General features: G+C 40.9%; 1 protein-coding gene across 14 annotated transcripts in view; it reads left to right on the top strand.

Annotated features, from left to right (window-relative positions):
- The window catches only part of LOC121189313 (mitogen-activated protein kinase kinase kinase kinase 3-like), a 38,618-nt gene that overhangs the window by 1,245 nt on the left and 17,482 nt on the right, over window positions 1-19,891 (top strand). For 7 of the 14 annotated variants that reach the window (XM_041049276.1, XM_041049280.1, XM_041049281.1 and 4 more), the window contains exons 2-16: window positions 10,151-10,208; window positions 10,940-11,030; window positions 11,286-11,350; window positions 11,448-11,503; window positions 11,931-11,978; window positions 12,367-12,409; window positions 12,673-12,745; window positions 13,274-13,405; window positions 13,693-13,755; window positions 13,926-14,007; window positions 14,128-14,244; window positions 14,741-14,815; window positions 16,645-16,723; window positions 16,899-16,957; window positions 18,872-18,934. In XM_041049276.1, the coding sequence (XP_040905210.1) occupies window positions 10,151-10,208; window positions 10,940-11,030; window positions 11,286-11,350; window positions 11,448-11,503; window positions 11,931-11,978; window positions 12,367-12,409; window positions 12,673-12,745; window positions 13,274-13,405; window positions 13,693-13,755; window positions 13,926-14,007; window positions 14,128-14,244; window positions 14,741-14,815; window positions 16,645-16,723; window positions 16,899-16,957; window positions 18,872-18,934 (1,104 nt within the window). The remainder of the gene's footprint in view (window positions 1-10,150; window positions 10,209-10,939; window positions 11,031-11,285; window positions 11,351-11,447; window positions 11,504-11,930; window positions 11,979-12,366; window positions 12,410-12,672; window positions 12,746-13,273; window positions 13,406-13,692; window positions 13,756-13,925; window positions 14,008-14,127; window positions 14,245-14,740; window positions 14,816-16,644; window positions 16,724-16,898; window positions 16,958-18,871; window positions 18,935-19,891) is intronic. The other 7 variants (XM_041049283.1, XM_041049285.1, XM_041049275.1 and 4 more) reach the window with 3 other exon arrangements.

Genomic DNA, 19,891 nt, shown 5'->3' with positions numbered 1-19,891 from the left:
TGTCGCGTTATAGCTGTTATCTTTGGTCCCACACTTTATCAGGGCCCTGTGCTGGGAGCCTGGGATCCAGACGGGAAGGCAATTTCTGAATTACAACCCTGCTATAGTCACATGGGGTATCACCATATTTATTGTATGCTACACAGAACAATTGCAGTCATAATTATATAACACAATTTAATAGAATACAATGTGGTAACACAGCAAGGTTGTCGCAAGGCTTGTAAAATTTACAGCATCACAGAAAACTGTGAAGTAATGCTGCAGGACAAAACAAATGCCGTCATGCAGCAGTGGATTGCTGTAAATCCACAGCTGAGTGTTTAAGACAAAAGTAATGTCCCTCTGTAGGACTACATTATACAACAGCATGTCATGTAAAAGATAAATACCATAAGGTGAGATAAGTCCAACAGGAGCATACCACTGAGTATGAAGATCAAGTACTTTTTGAGAAATTAAAGTGATTTTTCATTCTGAATTGTTTTGCAGATGTTGTATTATGTCAGTCACACCTGGTTTGATTTGCACTTCAGCTCTCTATAGTATGTCAGTAAGGCTATGCAAGTTAAACTTCCTCACTCTTAGCTCTATAGTTGTTTGTGTCAGTCACTCTGTTGTGGAATTTAATTTCACTGCTATGTGAGAGAGAGAGGCTTTTGGCAGAGCGGAGATTCATTAAATGCTTTAATAGGACTAGAATATTGTTTGGTTAACCTCCAGACCTGTTGTGGTAATTACAGAAATATAAAGTAAGAGACCAGAGATGTGAAGTCTTTTTGAACACATAGCTGCCATCAGTTCCAAAAGTACTTTCTAAATACCGCTCTATCTGTCATTATGTCTTTCATATTTGTGTCTTTTCCATATTGTGTCCCTCTGTGCTGTGGCTAATCTTGCTTGTTTCTAATTTAAGTTCAGTATCTTGCCTAGTTGCAGACAGATAGGTCTGACATAATCTCTCCACCGGTCCAGCAGCTCTATATCTGTCACAAACAGTGTACAGTTGATTAATGAACAGTGTAAATAACTATAAAGGGTAGAGATCATAATAGTATACAACATAAACATGACAGAATTAGAAAAACAGAAAAAAAGTTGTAATTACTTGCTTATAGCAAAGATGAGTCCTTTGATAAGGCTGAAATACGTTAAAAGCAATGATATTATTATGTAACTGATGCTCTAGTTAATAGTAACAACAGGGTTTTTGCTGAAGGACACTTGGGTGGCTCAAACCTGAAACCTCTGGATTAAAGGATGTGCTTCTAAGCACCGGGGCACTTGGTAAACCTCAGCGATGCCTATATTTGGGTCTACCGCTGTGTGAAAATCTGTGGCTTGGATAGGAATGTTTGAGCAGGAAACAAAGTGTGAACTCTGCTAGCTTGTTTTCTCCTGTGTTTGTAGCCCTGCCTCTCTGTCTGCATGAGTTACAAACTGAAGGAGGAGGATTTTCTTGTGGTGTGACAGGCCTCCTGACCACGAGATCACAGGTTTGAGCCTCCAAAGAGCGTGCTTGTAGGGCTGAACACGGTGTCTTTGATTTTATTTTTTTGTGAGGGAGGCCCAGATATTTGTTTCATGCTGCCAGTATTGTATGCTGATAGTGGCCATAAACTGTTCCATTTATAGGCCAAAGATTTAGTAATTTCCCTCAGGAATGCATCCTTAGCAGGGAGTAAAATACCTTAACAGCATTTAGGTCATTCAGTAGCACCAAAACTCCCCAGTTTAACTCAGACTAATGAAATTCTTCAGCTGCTCCTGAAGGCAGGGTGAGGCAGGGTTGAATTTTACAGACACCCCACTGGCTGTCTAGTGAAAAAATGGTCAATGAAGTGCAATATATCATTTTATTCACCGTACTCTGATTATCATAGTAATAATTTTGCTTCAGTCATGATTTTATCATCTAACTGAAGACAAAAATCTATATCCAAGTGAGATTTCGCCCTGAATGATTCCTAAAATACTTGACAGTACCAGCTGAGAAGTCCGACCACTCATCGTACCATCTAGAGTAGATAACACCAACTACACACGTGATTTACTATTCCTAAACACAAATCATTAGGAATGTGTCGATACTGGAAGAAAGCCACTCTACTTGCCTTGCACTGGAGGTGACAGCGCTGAGTGATTTCCAATTTTTAAACCTGCATTAGGTTGCTTCTCAGTCGTGTGACTCAAAGTACAGGTGGAAGGCAACAGTTTGGTGTGTGTGTGTGTGTGTGTGTGTGTGTGGAACTTTAAACAAAATAAAACCAAGCAGACTGGAAGGGAGAAATACCAGTAGTTGATGAGCCCAACTTTCATTCTATAAAAGGCCTGTTCTCTCACTGACATTAAAGATGCAGTTTGTATTGATTTGTCACTTTACGTGGGCGTAGTGGGGAAGCAACAGCGCTCTTCTTCTGCAGTCCCCACTTTGTCACTGAGACTGCTTCAAAACAACTTCAATAAATGCCAGAACCAGATTAATTTGTCGCTCCATAGCCATGTAAACCTGCTCCAAGGGTGCTGCAAAAACTGTAATAGCTGCCCTCACTCTCTGTGCCTCAGAAAACATGGCACAAGCCAGGTATTTACCAATACACAGGATATAATGTAACTTATATATTTTAAATAGGATGATGTCCGTTAATGACAAATCAATTTAAGTAGCAGTGTGTGTTCCCTTGAAACATGCCAGACGTCTGTGTATTTTCGTACCTTTCCCTCTGTGACTTTTCACTGTTTCTTAGTCAGTTTAGCAGCACAGCCAGGCAAACGTCCCAAAGCTGACTGTTTGTGGATGTAAATAAAAATAACATGATAGGACTGTACATTTGGACGGTATACTGATCACCCTTCATTAAAGAGCACATGAGGACCTTCATCACTAGTCCATGATTCAAGTCATATTAAGTGGCTTTTGTTTACGCATTCACTCACTCCTAATGTATTTAATTTAAGACCGATCTACTTAACAGTAATAAATGTGGTGGAGGCAACTATTTCCTCTGGCCAGACCTTGGTGTGTGTGGCACAGCTGGGCAGCCATGGTACAGGAATGCAGGAATCCTTACTTCCTCTGTGTGTGTGTGTGTTCATGTCCTATTGTTTCCCACTGCTCGAGCAGAGGAAGACGTTAGAGCAGAGAGCTGCAGCATAACACGAACGCGCACACAAAACCAAATGATTGTATCGTCACATGCGTAGACACACACACACACGCACAGATGGCTGCGGAGTCACACCAAAGGCTGCTGGCCCAGAACCATCCTGTTTTTGTCACTGTTCCTCCAGTTGTTTGCTCACTGAGGTGGATATACAGACATCAGCCTGCATTCACAAAAGCTCTGAAACAAAGCAAGGTTGCCGAGATCCCCTTTGGCTTCGGATCAGGATCGGAAATTTAGCCCCCACCCTGGCAATCGGGTTTCTGTTCTCCAAGTACAATTAATGTACTGTGCAGGGATCTGTCTCAGTGCCATTGGTGCAGTGACATACTGATAACTTGCATAGTTACACAGAAGTTAATCACACAGGCTAGCTACCAGAAGAAGAAAAAAAACAAACTTTCTGAAGTCATTTTACATTCAGTGCATTCAGGCAGAGTGGTATTAAGTTTCGTCTGTGTGTTAATATTACAAAGTAATTTTAAGCTTTAATGACCTTCCTTTTAAAAAGTTCAGAACTGAGTCTGAATTTAGCTTTAAAATGCGTCAGATGCATTCACAGAGTTATTTGAAATTTTATTTTCATTCCTCTGTGTATACTGTCAGATTTGTCACGTCTATTTGCTGCTCAAAGTGCCTAATGTATTTTAACTATGTCAACAAATGACTAGGTCAGTGTGGTTCCCATTGTGTTGAGCCAGGGCGTGCCTAGGCATTTAACGTACACTTGTACTATGTTAATAAAGTTTAATGCAAGATCCTGTAGCCTGTATTTGCTCCCTTATTAGATACTAAATGATTAACAAAATGTCTGCAAGGATAAGATGTTGGTTTGGAAAATGTCTGCTGTGCAGACAGTGAACAACTCTCCTCCTGTTGGGTCAACAGAGAATGAAAAAATGGCAGGTGAAGAAGTCTATTGGCCTTCCCCCACAGACACACTTATTTACAGCACTATTTGTTGCATCTGACCCGGAAAACCTCCAGTCAGCAGGTTTAACTCCTTTGAGTTACACAAGCTGCTACTGTCAGTCACCAGAGTCTGATTCATGAAATTTAACAAATCAGTTCTTTTCTTTTCTTTTCTTTTAACCAGGCTACGTTTAAGCTCATGTTAAAGGGCTCTGTGAAAACAAAGGTATGATCAGAAATGAATATGGACCTTTGCATGTTTGAAAAGTCGATTCTTTAAGAGTAAACATAAATCAGTGTGTTAGCACACTTGAGCTGGATAGCTTTAAAGCATTTAGCATTCACCTGTTCCCCTCCTGGGGCAGTGTGTTTATAGTGGCTCAGCTGTGTAGCTGTTACGACTGAGATTTCAGAGAAAACCAGCTGCGGAGTGGTGCCTTCACCATTTTGACAACAGTATTGAATCTTGCTCTTTTCAACTCAGTTCTCATACTAACTCAAGGATGTGTTTTGGCTACAGACAGTGATAGCCGACAAATGTTGACCCCTCACATCCAAGGAGGGAATGATTAGATACCAGTGTTGGAAAAAAAGAGTGATTTGCTCTCTTTGTTTTGAAAAGGAGACCCGGCCAGTGTGCTGATCGGATTGTGACTAGTGCAAGTTGCTGAAGTCAAAGCCCAGTTTTGTTCTAAACTGGTGTCAATGTATTTTTACATTTTCTAATGGATTTTCAAGGTGTTTACAAGAAGACGTTGGTGAACCAGCAGAGGATGACAGAGATAATCTTTCATCTGAAGAGAAAAAGGTTTTCACATGACAATAGTAATACGAAAATTGTGAAGTGGAAGTCAGTGTGTCTAACTATGTAATGTCATTAAGCAAGTTTAAAGAAAAAAAGTACAGGGAATTTTGTGTGAGATGCTTGTCACGGCTCGATGCATCTTAAAGATAAGAGAAGCATGGTTGTCACTGGAAAGAAAAGAGTGTGTGAAAACTCAAATGTCGTGGAAACATCTCGTCAGGGGAAGAGAATAACCTACTACCGTTGTAGTTATTGCCCCAGGTCAGGCATTAACTCCTAGACTTGCTGCTGTGGAGCTGTTCAGTGACTTTTACCAGAAGGCTCTCGTTACACTGGGCTGCTCTTCCATGGAACTGTGTGTTAGAGTGTGCAGCCTATCCCCCCCCCCCCCCCCCCCCCCCCGGCCGTTGTTCCAAAAAAAACATCTATTAATGAGCTTGTGTGTTCAAATAAAGGTTTGCAAATGTCAAGTGACAGATTGATGAGAGGATGGTAAGTGAGCATGAGATTGTAACTACAACAAAAAGTTCAGCAGACATGTTTTCCATGTTATCCTGGGTAATACCATGAGAGGAGGTGACACGGATCACTTACACTAATGTGCTGTTATATTTCTTGTAGATTTCTTACAGACGTCTGTTGGTAATCTCTAATATATAACAAATTCTGTAGATTGGTGAAAAGTTGCTTGTTGTGGCGTTACAACCAAGACTTGCTCAGGTCCATTCAAAATTAGACACCATATGGCATTTAATTTTTGTTGACAGTCAGTTTACTCTATATAATAAAAATAACTTGAATCATAAAAGGAACACAGTTAAAATCAGTACCTTAATAACTGATATAATCTGGAGGTGCCTGCTGATTCCACTCACCAGTAGATAAGCAGAGAATAAGTGGAGGAAGCTTTGGACATGAACCTGTGACCTGAGGTGACTTGTCTCAGCTAAGAAGACGCCGACATGACCTCTCACCTTATGTAAGATAGTCTATGAGACAAGTCGCCTGACAGAAGTTAAACTCACAAGACTACTGTGTCACCAGATTAACTGTGAATAGTGTAATAGAGTGTTTGTCAGACCAGTAGGGAATTGACATTAACTCACTTTAGGCTAAACGGAAAGCAGCAAATAGCCTTAGAATTAAAATCAAATGTTGCACCCTCATTTATTTATTTTTATTTTTTATTTTTTACTTTACAATAGTTGAAAGATTCCTGCTCAAGCTGAGTGGGATGATTAGCATGTTCTTGTTTGTTTTTCATGGGCAGAGAGAGGGGAGAGTGAAATGCCACACTGATCCTCCACTGAGCTGGCCATATGCTGAGTATATGACACACACACACGAACACACACACACATACACATGCTGCCTAATAGAGGTGTTAATGATGGATGTGAGTTTCTCCATTATTGTGTTGTAGAGGCCCACATCAAGCCTCTGCTGATCTGGAAGCACAGTACATGGACACACCTCCCTTACCCAAAAGTCTTTCCTTGACTTTGAGGGAAAATGTGCGTTTCTATTCATTGGTCTCTTTAGAAGTTGATTCTCTGAGCATCGCAGCTGAATAGTTTTTGGTACCGAACCAAAAGTGTCCGTAACACAGGGTAAAAAATCCTGTTACGGGTGGATGGATTATGAAACAGTGACAAAAGACGTTGTATGTAGTCAGTTAATTTTCTGTCTCTCTGTAATTGTTGTGCATCTCTTTGTAGTTGCTCTTTGTGGTTATTTTGTGTGTCTTTGTAGTTATTTTGCACCTCTGTGTCTCTTTGTGGTTGTTTTTTGCGTTGCTTTGTTGTTGTTGTTTGATTGACTTGCCAACAAGAAATCTTAGCAGTCACTTCAAAAAGAGGCTCATCATCATGGATAATCCATCCATGCTGCTAAGCACCAGAATTTGGCATTTAATGTCACATTTTGACTCTTATTTATGTCTTCACAGAGACAGTGTCTTACTTAAATCATATTTTTGACTATTTTAGGTTCCCCTACAAATTTTTGTGTTGAATATTTGAGAACTTTGTCTTTTTTGGTTAAATGAAATATTTAAATTACATGAAGCATGGATTAGGAAAACATTGATTTCCAGTACCGACAATCGCTTTGTCACCTTAATCGCTTCCTGTTCCTCTGTGTCCTCGTCACCAAGCACCCAGTCCTCTTTGCCTCAGTCAGGGACCCAGGCTTTGTTAACGTAGTGGTGATGCCTGTAGTCATTCATTTACGTGACATTTTAGCTGTTAGGTTTGGAGTTCTCACCCAGAATAAATTAGAATGAGAGGGATAAACTTTGCGTTTCGTTTTTCCAACCATTAAATGTAACTTATAAACAGCTTTCTATGAAGTGGTTTCTTCTTTTTATAATCTGTCAGGCCATTATTTGCTCAATCATTGCTTTGGCACACAGTGAATTTTTCTGAAATGTCAGGGAATGATGGCTTGTAATGCTTTGCTGTGGCATTTTCAGTTTTGTACCTAAGCTGTCATTCATTCATTTTGTCCATGAGTCACATCAGAGAATTTACTGGATTTTGATGGACTGGAACATTTTATGAATCACACCAAAACTTGTGTTAGATTGAGCGTGAAATGTTTCGTAGTTGTTTCTGATGAACCCAGATGAGCACAGCATCACTCGTTTCTTTTCCTCGTTCTATTGGCTAATTCAGGCCTGTGACACCGTCTTTTACAGTTTTTTTTTTATTTGTGCTTGAATGCATTTGCCTGCCTTGGTTTTCAGAAAAGAATTCCAGCTGTTGCTCTCAGGCACTTTTGGGCAACTGGTGGTGAAACCTGCACCCACTTGGCTACACCAGACGGCGTGCTTCAGTCAGTCAGTCACAACAACCAGTCAGTCAAGTCGAGTCAGGCTGTGTGTTGTTGCCACTAACAGTGGCACTGAGATCTGTGAGTCATCTCTGGTCTGTCTTCTGACTGAAGACACACTGTCTCTGCTCCCCACTCTGCTTCTCTCTTCTTCTTTTATCTTTGCGTCTCTTTGTCTTCCCCCCCACCACCACAGCTTTGTTTTGGAGTGGGTTGGCCTCTGTCGTTCCTCCTCTGCCTCTGTTCTTCTTCTCTTGATTTTCCTCTTGAACTGTGCAAACGGTTCTCATCTTCTTGAGAGACAAAACTAAAAATCTGCTTTCTGTTTGTGTAATAATACTGATTAATATTTGACAGTTCAGTTGTTTTGTCCCTGTGGTTACCCTTGGGTCTCTATATCTTATTTTGTCTCCTCTTCGCTGTTGTGTTTCTGCAGTACACTTGTGCGGGCACTACTCCAACAACTTGTTTTTGAAGTTGGGTTTCTGTTTGTGCCACTTTTTTCTTTCGCCCTTCAGCTATAATGGCAACCACTGCTCATGCAGACTATGCACTCGAGGTATATAATTCAGTTAGTATAAACAAGTAAGAATGGAAAGACTTCACATTAATATGACAAAATTTTCATTTTAATATATTGTGATTTGTAAATAGGAACCTGATCAGTGATTTGTGGCATCAGCTTGATGGAGATTCTCATTAAACAGACAGTTTTATGAGACCCTTATATAGGCATTCTAGTATTTGATAACTTCCCAAGAAAGTGAACAGACCTGATGTAATGGTCTGGTAATAATGTCGTGGTTTTCCTTACTAATGTTGGGTAAATATGCTGGCGAGGCCGCAGCCAGGATAAGGGTAGATGGGGGAGTTTCAGTCAGTCGCTCCATTGAGACTAGAAGGAGTGAAACCACAGAGCTTGAAAATATTGCAAAAGCCATTGTGTTAGAGATATTATACATTACTCCCAGGCTCTTAATGTTTATTCTCTAATTTTTAAATTCTTGGGTTTATCAGTTAACTCAAAACGCCTTTTTCCCCCTCTCCCTCTTTCACTTGCACATACACACACACATACATACATACACACAGACACACTCACTCTCTTTCATTTTCTCACACATACTTATGCAATGCCACACACATTCATACTTGCACAGTCTTGGCCTGGGAGAACTGAGCAGTACATGCCTCCTGTGAAAAAAAAAACATCTTTTATTCATGTTTCATATAGAATTCCTCTCCCGCCCCAACCAGCCCTGCTGCTAAATGTGACAGAGCCCACTATTTATAGAAAATCAGCCTCTGTATCCTGCAAAATCCTGCTTTTCTACAAATGTGGGCTTTTCAGGAACACAGGGAAAACTGACTTTATTTCCTGCTGAGTTCCATACATTCCTCTGTCACCCTGCCTTATCTGAGTTTGTGTATTAATGTGTTGTGAATGGGGAGCTGAATGAATTCTGGTACTGTGAATTTGCTAAACTGGCTGCAAACAACATGTTGAATAATTGATGTATTTTTTTCTGGTTCCTTTAGGAACATTTCACTGACAATTCAGAGAAATATCCAATTGGAGCACTCATGAGAAAATTACATGACTCGTGTAATTTTGCACTGGGGCCAAAACTGGGACCCTGATAATATCTCAGCAGTGCAAAATATGCTTACTTAATCAAGAACTGTGGAATTGTTTTTCTGATACAGAAATTCTGCAGATAATAGCAACAGAAATAGTTGCATTAATTGATAAGAGAAAATATTAGGGATTGTGTGTCTGACAAATGGATTAAGGCGAATTGTACAACAGTTCCAAATAGGATCCAGCCATTCTGTGAAATATTACTCACGACTATCAACCATGCCCCCTTTTATTGCCATGCATTTCTCTCATAGCTGTATGACTTTTACTGCTGGGGCCTGCCGCTGGTGGGGGGTGTTGCTTAAGGTATTGGTGAGAGGATGAAATATAATCCAGGAAGGATAGTTAGAGTAACAAAGGCATGACTCTGAAAGCTGATCAAACACCAAAATACTGCATAGTGTTAATAACAATGGTACAGATGAAAGTAATTACAGCCACAAGCATTTTATTCTGCATTGTGATGATTGCCAGGTAAACAGAATAACCTTGCATACATGTATGCTTGCATGTGTCTGATTGACTAATACAATGCGTTGCTGGATGACATCCTATTATTATGCGTCAGATACTGAATCAGGTTCAACTTTTTTTGCGTAACTTCCTTCACTGTGCCAAAGCAATGTGTTTTTTTTTTGTTTGTTTGTTTAGCACAGGGCAAGTGTAGGTCTGAAAATGGCAACAGTGCAGATCACTGCTCCACCTTGAAGTTGCATGAACAGCATTGCCAAAAATTTGCTTTGTGTCAAAGGCTCCACTCACTCGCTTTTTCTCTCCCCTCTCTCCCTCCTTTAGGCTCGTAATGTAAACACAGGAGAACTGGCTGCTATCAAAGTCATCAAACTGGAACCGGGTGAGTTATCTCATCTTTCTATTTCTTTTTTTTCTCCCTTTTTTTGCCATATCTTCTTTTCAATCTCTTTGTCAGCCCGTGTTCTTTTTGCCTCTCTGCTGTCCTGTCACTGTCTTTTTCCTTCATCAGACTCTTTTTCACAAACCTCATTTCCACACTCCTCCCTGTTCACCCCTCCACCCTTCACTTATACATCCTTTCTCTTCTATCACCCTCCTTAGCTCTGTGTCCCTCCCCATGCCTTATTTTCCCTTTCCTTCCCTTCTGCTGGTTTCCATCTTCTGTTCCTCTTCTAAAGAAAGGAAAACAAACACAGAAAAAACACTTCAGAAGTTACAGGAAATGTGGAAATTTATCATCACACTGCTGCTAAATAATTAAGGTCTTCAATATGGAATTTAAAGAAGGAAAATATGTTGAAACCAGCTCTGCTGCATGCCATCCTTTTGCACTGGCCTCCATGTGTCTGCCCCCCATCATTTAGCCAGACACACAAATATACACACACACACACACACTGACACAGACACAGATCCTTGAACAAATCCACTTCTCTGTTCTGTTGCTTTGCAAATAATAATGACCATATCAACATGGATACCACACTATGACTATGATAACAGGAAGTTTGTTTGTGTGTGTGTGTGTGTGTGTGTGTGTGTGTGTGTGTGTGTGTGTGTGTGTGTGTGTGTGTGTGTGTGTGTGTGTCTACACATATGTTTTCACTCCAGGTGAGGACTTTGCTGTCGTCCAGCAGGAGATTATAATGATGAAGGACTGTAAACACTCCAACATCGTTGCCTATTTTGGCAGTTATCTCCGGTAAGAGTGTGTGTGTTTGCGTGTGTTAGATGTACAATATTTAGTTATGGTTGTTATCAAAGTGCATGTTGTATATTCTATAGCATGTCATTTTAGTGTGGTTATACGTGTTTGTCAGAAAACGAAAAGCAGAGAGATCAGCGGTGTATGTGAGAAAATAAAAGACAGATGGAAGCGTGTGAGGGCAAAGTAGTTGTGTGAGACATTGTGAGTATGTGTGAAGGTATACTGACAAAGTGTTCTGTGTGCATGCAGGAGAGATAAGTTATGGATTAGTATGGAGTACTGTGGGGGAGGTTCTCTGCAGGACATCTATCATGGTAAGAACAACATGCACCCAAACACACACACACACACACACAAATTTTGATTTAACTCTTTCTCATCCATCCACATCTTTCTGTGTCACCCTTCCAGTAACTGGGCCTTTGTCAGAGTCACAGATAGCCTACATGTCACGGGAGACCCTGCAGGTAGAGTATGCATTGTATTTATATCTGTAGGTATGTTTTTTTTAGTAGGAGAGGGAGAGGGGGGATAAACAGAGTGGTCCTCTGCTAAGGTGGAGCTGCCTCACTTTCACTCTCTGTAAACTGATCAGATCATAGAAACCAAAATCATGAATGAGTGAATCTGTTCATTGGCTTTAGTCCTTAATTCTTAAAGTTCAGAATGACAGTGAGAGCTGCTACTTGCTGTAAATTAATGACATCAGGAAAGTTAGTTCAGCTATTTAAGAAATTTGCTTTTGATGTTTTATGGTCCAAACATCAAACTGTGCTCTACATATGCCTATTGTACAACTATGCCTACATATCAGTGTCCTGTTGTGGTTTTGACTGTTTCCTATTATACAAATACCAGCCAATAATATCCATTTCTGTCTGATTCTGTTTTCAGGGTTTATACTATCTGCACAATAAAGGCAAAATGCACAGAGACATCAAGGTGAGTTTGGACAAAACTGTGTGGAATGTGCATGTAAGAGAAGAGAACCCTTTCCAGTTTACCTACAATGTACTGTGGAACAGTAGCTCATGTATGGGTATGAAAAATGTGAAAAACAAAATATGAAGACATATAGTTTAATCAACTCTCCAGTAAAAAACACGTTAAATGTTGAAAAATAAGTCCTGCAAATTTTTTGGAGACACAGCTGGTGGTGTTTGTGATGGGGAAAATGATTATTGATTTGTTTCTGCATTGATCAGTAACAAACCACTTTTCAGCAAACCTTCACTGTTAGACTGAACGTGCTTCTCAGGTTAATTTGAATTGACCTGAAGTGGGATTTCTCGTGTTGTATCCTGATGCATGGTGTGTTTGTCTCTGACAGGGAGCCAACATCCTCCTGACAGACAACGGCTATGTTAAACTAGGTGAGAGGAGCATGCAAAGCCTTTGCAATTTCCTTCTGCTTCAAAAGACTGAATCTGAATGGCCTCATTTACTGACTTGGTTTCCTTTTCTCTCTTCTCTGTTTCTCTCCTGTTCCCCCTTCGTATAATAATTTCTGTGTCTACCCTTTTTTTTCTCCCTCATTCCTTCATTCTTTCTCTCTTTTCAATTCTTTCACTCCATTCAATTTCACCCCCCCCCCCCCCCTACTTTTTTTCCCCTCCTCTCGTTTTTCTCCCCATAGCTGACTTTGGTGTATCAGCCCAGATCACAGCGACTCTAGCCAAGAGGAAGTCATTCATTGGAACTCCTTACTGGTAAGTTGTGCTTGTTTTTCTCTGTCAGTTGCCTTAAAACTGCGTGTGGATGTACATACAGGTTAATGTATAAAATCCAACTTCCTACTGAATAAAAGATGCCTTTGATCAGTCGTGGAAAGTTCAGGATGGGTTGTGCTACAGGAATAGACCAGAATGTGCCATCTACCATGTTCCATGAATATATTGCTTTAGCTGATTGTTTTTTTTAGTGCAGCTGTAGTGAAACCAGATTATTCAGCTCCTCACAAAACCTTAAGTAACCAGGAATGAATAGCATTTTTGGGTCCTAGAGGGACTCCTACAGAGTTAGGGTCATGGAGAAGTCAGAGTTGAACATCAGGGTCATGGTGGAAACCCTCTGTGCTGCTACAGGGAAATACTGTCAAAAAAAGATTCAGATTCTTTTCTTGTGTGTTGATGTTTAACCTGGTTTAGTACTTTGTAAAATGAGCACACATCTTACTCCCATTCTCTTCCTCTTGTATTTTTTTGGTGCCCTCCTTATGTCTCTCTCTCCCTCTGTAGGATGGCTCCAGAGGTAGCAGCAGTGGAAAGGAAAGGAGGTTACAACCAGCTATGTGATATCTGGGCCGTCGGCATTACTGCAATAGAGCTGGCTGAACTACAGCCACCCATGTTTGACTTGCACCCCATGAGGTATAGGAGTGTGTGTGTGTGTGTGCGCGCATGCATGCGTGTGTGTAGGTGTTATGTAAACCTGCAGTCCATGCAAAATGTTTTACAGATTTAAAAAGAAAATACCATGTTTATATGTGATATGGAAAATTCAGTTCTTACCACACATAGTGATTGAACCTTTCCAGCAGATGACAGTATTTCCCTGATAAATAAATAAATAAATTGCATGCTGAGCAAGAGACTCTTTCATCACACCACTGTTAAGTCTGGAGCATTAATCCACGTCTTTCTCTCTTTCCCAACAGGGCTCTGTTCTTAATGACCAAGAGTAATTTCCAGCCTCCGAAGTTGAAAGATAAACTGAAGTGGTAAGGGGCCATCCTGTCGCTCGCTTGTCTTTCTTGACTATTTCCAGTTGTGGAGATACACTTACTGTAGAGGAAAAAACCCTACTGTTGAGGTTACCCTGTTTAATCAAATCTGTGATTAACTCTTTCTCTTTTTCTCTGTCTTCCTCTCTCTGCTGGACAAACAACAGGACAAATAACTTCCACCACTTTGTCAAACTAGCCCTGACCAAGAACCCAAAGAAGAGGCCCACAGCTGAGAAACTCCTGCAGGTGAACAGCAACATATTCTTGAATGCTTAAATATGTTGGGGTTATTAAAGTCTTAGTCATTTCTCATTGGTATTGTTAAGACATCACTCTCATTGGCTTACTCTCCCGTTGGTCCTCCAGCACCCTTTTGTGTCGCAGCCCCTCAGCAGGACGCTGGCAATCGAGCTGCTGGATAAAGCCAACAACCCCGACCACAGCACCTACAACGACTTTGATGATGACGACCCTGAACCTGAGGTAACCTTTGACCTTCATTTGAGGTTTTGCTTTCAAAAATTAAACAAAAACGTGTCTTCAAGCTTGCAGGCGGGTCATCAGAGAAATGATTATGTTTTACTGGATCTCGCTTCTTTTCCTTCCCTTCAAATGGTGTCCTTCTGTCTCCTTATTTGTTCTTCTCTCATCAAATTCCTCCATCCACTGCCATTCATCCTTACTCTCTTCAACCGCAGCCCCTCCTTTCCCCGGCACATGTGACTCATCTCTCTGCTCTTTGTTCTTCCCCGACTCCCTCTTTCCTCTCCCTCTTTTTCTTTCACCTCTCTTCTCTTGTTTTTGTCTAATTTCACTGTTCTTGGCTTTTACCTCTTCCCCTCTGCTCCTCTTTTTCCTCTCTCCTCTTCTCTTCCTCCTTGTAGCACTTCTCCTTTCTCCTTACCTTTCTCTTCTCCCTCTTTCTCCCTCTCTTTCTATCTTCTTGTCTCCATCCCCCCATCCTCAACCTCCTCCTCAGTTTAAGTACAGGGGTCATTTCCTACCCATAAGCCCCGGTGCTCGACGTGCACCCCGTTTTGCGGCCCGTAGGAAGGTACCAGCGTGGGCTGCAGTGTCTGCAGTGATTTCATTCTAACTCAAACCATGCTGTCGGCTGTGTTTTACATGAAGGAGAACCACAGAACTGAATGAATAGAAAGTGGATTTCCATTCAACCAGGCGTCTACTGGTGTTGTCATGGAAACTGACATTGGCATGTGAGGTTCAGACAGTTGATGGATTGCCATGGCAATTGCATAATTAGTTAAACATGCCTTGTATTTAACGTTTGTGCTTTTCTCTTGACATACACATTGGCATGTATATAATCATACAATCACAACCTTAGTTGCCTTTGTTAACAATTATAGAATATTGTCAACTAACCCACAATGATTAGTCAATTAATCCACATTGGTAATAGAATAATCATTTTAGTCATTTTTACAACAAAAAACATCACATATTGTCTGTTCCCAGCTTCTCCCATGTGAAGATACAATGCTTCTCTTTGTTGCGCAGGATAGTAATTGCAGTTGTAATGAATACCATACATTCATAAAAAAATCTATGCTCTTTTCCATGACAACATTGTATAGATTCTTCGGCAGCCATGTTGACTGTACCACAGAAGATCAATAAGTAACATCTCTGTAGGTCAGGTCAATTCATTCTAGTTCTGTGGCAGCAACTGTGCGATAAAGAAATGTCGAGGTTCATAAAGGTGGTTTCCAAAGTACATACTCCTTAGACTAATGCATCTAAACCACATCCAGGCCAAACTGCACTTGCAAGCATATAGTGTTGACATTGTGGTTTGTTGGTGTCCACAAGAATGTGGTTTCTGAATTGAACTAAAACCCAAGCCTCGTATTTAAGAAACTTGAGGTTCAGGAAAATAATGGAAATCAGTGATGTGAGTCTCGTCAAGCTGCCCAGGTAGCCTTAAGCAAAATAGTTTTGGTTTGTTTTCCTCGGCTCTGGTTAAAAGATCAAAACCTTGTCTCTCCCTTTGGTGGTGTGGAAACACAGGATACAGGATGCATCATGAAAAGGGTGGGGAGTGCTCAAAAATGTCAGTTACGGAAGCCATCTTTATCTACCTTTGCCATTACAGTTACTAACCACGAGTTGTGTGTTATGAGAATGGACGTTATTACACCTCTAAGAGGTGGTTTTGAATTGAGAAACCAGATGATTGCTCTGAGAAACAAATGTGCCTTTTTCCAGTTGCTTTACAAGCATGGTGTGAGGTTGCTGTGGTTATAAGTTTATATCTTGTTTATCTTGAGTTTGATTTCTTTGGAAATACCAAATCTCTGTGCAGCATACTGTTTAATTTGTGAATAACCAATCATACTGCAAGAAAATAAAGAACATTGGTCCTGAAACAATACTTAACTGCCATTATTCCAAATAATGGAAACAAAAAAGCTAGCATCTTATGCGGTGTTTGACTCTGTGTATTTTAATGGACAAATAACGTTAACATGGCCTGAGTTAAGGCCTGCAGGTCAGGGGATAGTGTGTGAGGGTATTTTGAAATATATGTTATCAAAGTCTAAGAATATCTTCCGTCATATATTATGTTATGTATAGAGGATGTGTTAGCTTATAGGAACAACACCAAAGTGAAACACTGATGTTGTTGCCCGGGAAGGTTTGTGTTTTCCGTTGACTGTGTTGCTAGGTTTTGGTTGTCTGGTTGCTGTGTCATCAAATCCCTCCCACAGGAAATAGCAGAGGGATTACTTTTTTTTTTTTTAAACCTATTGTGATCTTCTCAAGTATGGTGTAAACTACCACATTGTGTGTATTCTTTGAACAGCTACTCAGCTCTGTGTGTTTGTGTGTGTGTGTGTGTCTTTGTCTCTTTCCTGATAGTCTCCGGTCTCTGTTCCTCATCGTATTCGTTCCACCAGCAGGAGCACTAGGGAAGGAAAGACGCTGTCTGAGATTAACTGTGAGTGTATACACAAGGTCAACACGAACAAATTCATCTTCAGTTATATGTTTTTAATGTTAGTAAACCCACAGAATTGACCCATGCTCTGCGTACGTATCCTACTCTCTTATGTTGTTGCCTTTTGCCTTTTTCTGTCTTCACCTCTGTCTGTCTCTTATTCTCTCTTTCTCAGTTGGTCAGGTGAAGTTTGATCGTCCATATAGAAAGGAGACAGAACCCCATCATGAGCCGGTGAGTTGTTGACTGTAGCATATGTTTCTTTTTTTTTGCGTGTGTGTGTGTGTCTCTATGTCTCTATGCGTGAGATTGTTTGGTTTGTGTGGTTGTCACTTCACCACTACCAGCATGGCTGATCTTCACCTAATCACAGGAAGCACCCCGACCAATCCACATTGTTGTAAGTCTGTACTGAACCGAACATGAAGCCCATCTACGTCGTTCACTCTGGTAGATGCAGAACTAAAGCGTTTTCAGTAGGGGCTCGGGACAGATCAGGATCTTTCCTGATTATGTCAGCTATGGTTCCAAAATCTTTTATCGGGTAGAGAAGAAATCAGATTACTGACTGAAGTGCAGTCAAACATGGACTTTAAAAGCAGATTGCCACAGTGTATGTTAATGTGTTTGCTTCGAAACCTCGACCATAACCTGATTTTTCCCACTGATTTTTGCCCCCAAGCCTGATTTCTTGTGTGCACACCAGCTTGACATTGTGGATACAAGTAGCCAAAAATAGTTTTCTTTGCAGTGTCTGGGCTCACTGACAGGGACAAGAAGAGGATCTTAGGTGTCCAAAAGGAGCCCAGAGTTGAACCACTGTCCCTTTGTATTGAAAGGATCCATTTTAGGTGGTACATCTGATCAGGGTGCCTTCCCGTGGAAGAAATCTGGCTGTGTCCTAGCACAGAGCAGACCCTGGAACAAACCTAGAATATTTTGGAAGGATAACACGTCCCGCGTGGCCTGTGAACTATGAAACATGGCAAATAATAGCTTTCTTGCCATAATGTCTCTTTACTTACAGGCATGGATGGACACGCTTCTAACAGGAGTCACTCGCTAAGGCCTCGAGCAGATAGACTGAAAATAATTAATTTATCCATTCCAGATCTTGGCAGAAGAATGTGGTTAGCATCGGATTCAGTCAAAAATCAGCACTGGCCTTGACAACATGTGTACTGGTTGAGCCTTAGTTGCACGTTAAGTTGATTTTCTTGAAGCTAAAGTCGATTCTGATATTGCCCATGACTTCTGACAGAAGTGGTTGCTAGTGAACAGATGGGATGGTGTAGGGTTCATGCACAATCACAACATCTTGTTAAAGCCCTCAGTTCCCTCACTGCCTCACACTTTCTCTGTCCTTTCTTTGCACTTCCACTTTTTCCACAAACTCCCCTGTGTGTTCCTCCTCCCCTCAAATCCGCTGAGAAAATCCATCCTAAAATCAAGTCAAACCTTTGCATCCTTCTTCCCTCTGTGCCTCCATCTATTTAATGTTAAGAAACATAGTCACCAGTGTAGGTCTTTGTGACATTCAGCGACATTCATTCCTTTGTCCTTCAGTGTCTGCCCTCTCCTCGATGATAATATAATAACGTGGGGTCTCTCTGTCTTGCTGACTAGTGGGGCTTTTACTGCTGTAAGATTGCACCAAAATGCTACACATTGCACCATAATCCATGCAGGATTATGGTGCAATGTGTAGCATTTTGAAACCAATGAAATCCTTACCACATTAATGCTATAATAGATTATTAATAACACAGTTACTGTCACCACAAGGATTAGCAGTCACGTTTCGTGGCATCTTGGCTGGCATAAGACAGAAGCAACTAGAGGCGCTCGCATCGCTCCTATGATACATTAATGTAATTTATTATGTTTCTCCCCAGTTTTGCTGATTTTTAACCCTCATATGCCACAGTTCATTCCTAGATCCAAACATCCATCCCCTTTTCTCTTCAGATTAATGTTCCAGTATCTACCTCCTTCTCTGTCCTGCTGATCATAGCCCATTTTGGCCTTAATCCATTTTTCATCCACCGTCCTCTCTCTTGCAACCATGTCTCCATCCCTCCCCAATCCCTCCATCAGTCCAGGTTAATGTATTAACTGAGGTCTCTCTCGCTCTGTCTTGCTGACCAGTGTGATTCTGAGCCCTATCTGGACTGTGTTGAGGAGCTCTACTATACCGCGAGATCTAATCTGGTAGTACTCCTTCTATCTGTCTCTCTGTCTCTTTCAGTCTCTCCCTCTGTCCACCAACATTGGCTTTTTTCTTTTTATTTTCAGTCTGTCTTTATTTCTCTAACCTTTTGCACTCGTTGTCAAACCTCCATCTTGCTCTCTCCACATTTCTCTTTCGTTCGTTCTTAACCTGTTTCTGAAGGACAAGTCCGTGTCCTTCTTTTGGTTCTCTTGCTTTCTGAGCCCCTGCTGTCTTTCTTGTTTTTTTTTTCCCCAGAGTTCTGATTACTTTGGCTGCTCAATGTCCGACGTGTATTTTTGTTCATTTTCAATTTGTTCCATCTATTCTGATCCACCCATCTGTCACTGTTCATTTTGTTCTTCTTTTTCCAGCCTTGGCTTTTGCCTCACTAACTGGTGTTGTAGTTGTCATGGTGATAAGAGCCCTTAGTGATGTTGATGTTGTTGGCGTTGTTGTTTTTTTTGCTGTTTTCAGATACACAAACAATACACACAAACATTAGATTTAATCAAATTGTTAATTCTTTGGGCTTTTTTGTTAAATATGACATTTGTGTCAAACACACACACACACACACACACACATACACACACACTCACACAAGAAGGTCGGAGGTCAGATTCAGGTATAGGACTTCAACCCTGAAGGCTGGTAGTGATGCAGTTCCCTGCTCAAGGACAAGAACACAGACAGACCTGCTCACAAAGGCTGTTACTTTTATATTGAAGTTTATAAACACACACACTTTGCTGTATTGCACTGCATATTTGTTTGACATATCTCTTGATATTTCCTCCTGCAGAATGTGTGTCTCTCTTCTCTACACTGCTGCTTACATGTTCTCTAACCTCTTCCGTAGTTGACCAGAGCACTGAGGCCTTTTTAGTGTGTGTGTGTGTGTGCCTGTATAATATTTGTGTTTATCTGTTTTATCTTTTGCAGTACGTGTTTCCCTC

The sequence above is a fragment of the Toxotes jaculatrix genome, chromosome 11, assembly GCF_017976425.1.
Source record: "Toxotes jaculatrix isolate fToxJac2 chromosome 11, fToxJac2.pri, whole genome shotgun sequence".
Taxonomy (NCBI): Eukaryota; Metazoa; Chordata; class Actinopteri; family Toxotidae; genus Toxotes; species Toxotes jaculatrix.
Note: the sequence above shows the minus strand (reverse complement) of the source record. Positions and strands in the feature narration are given on the sequence as shown.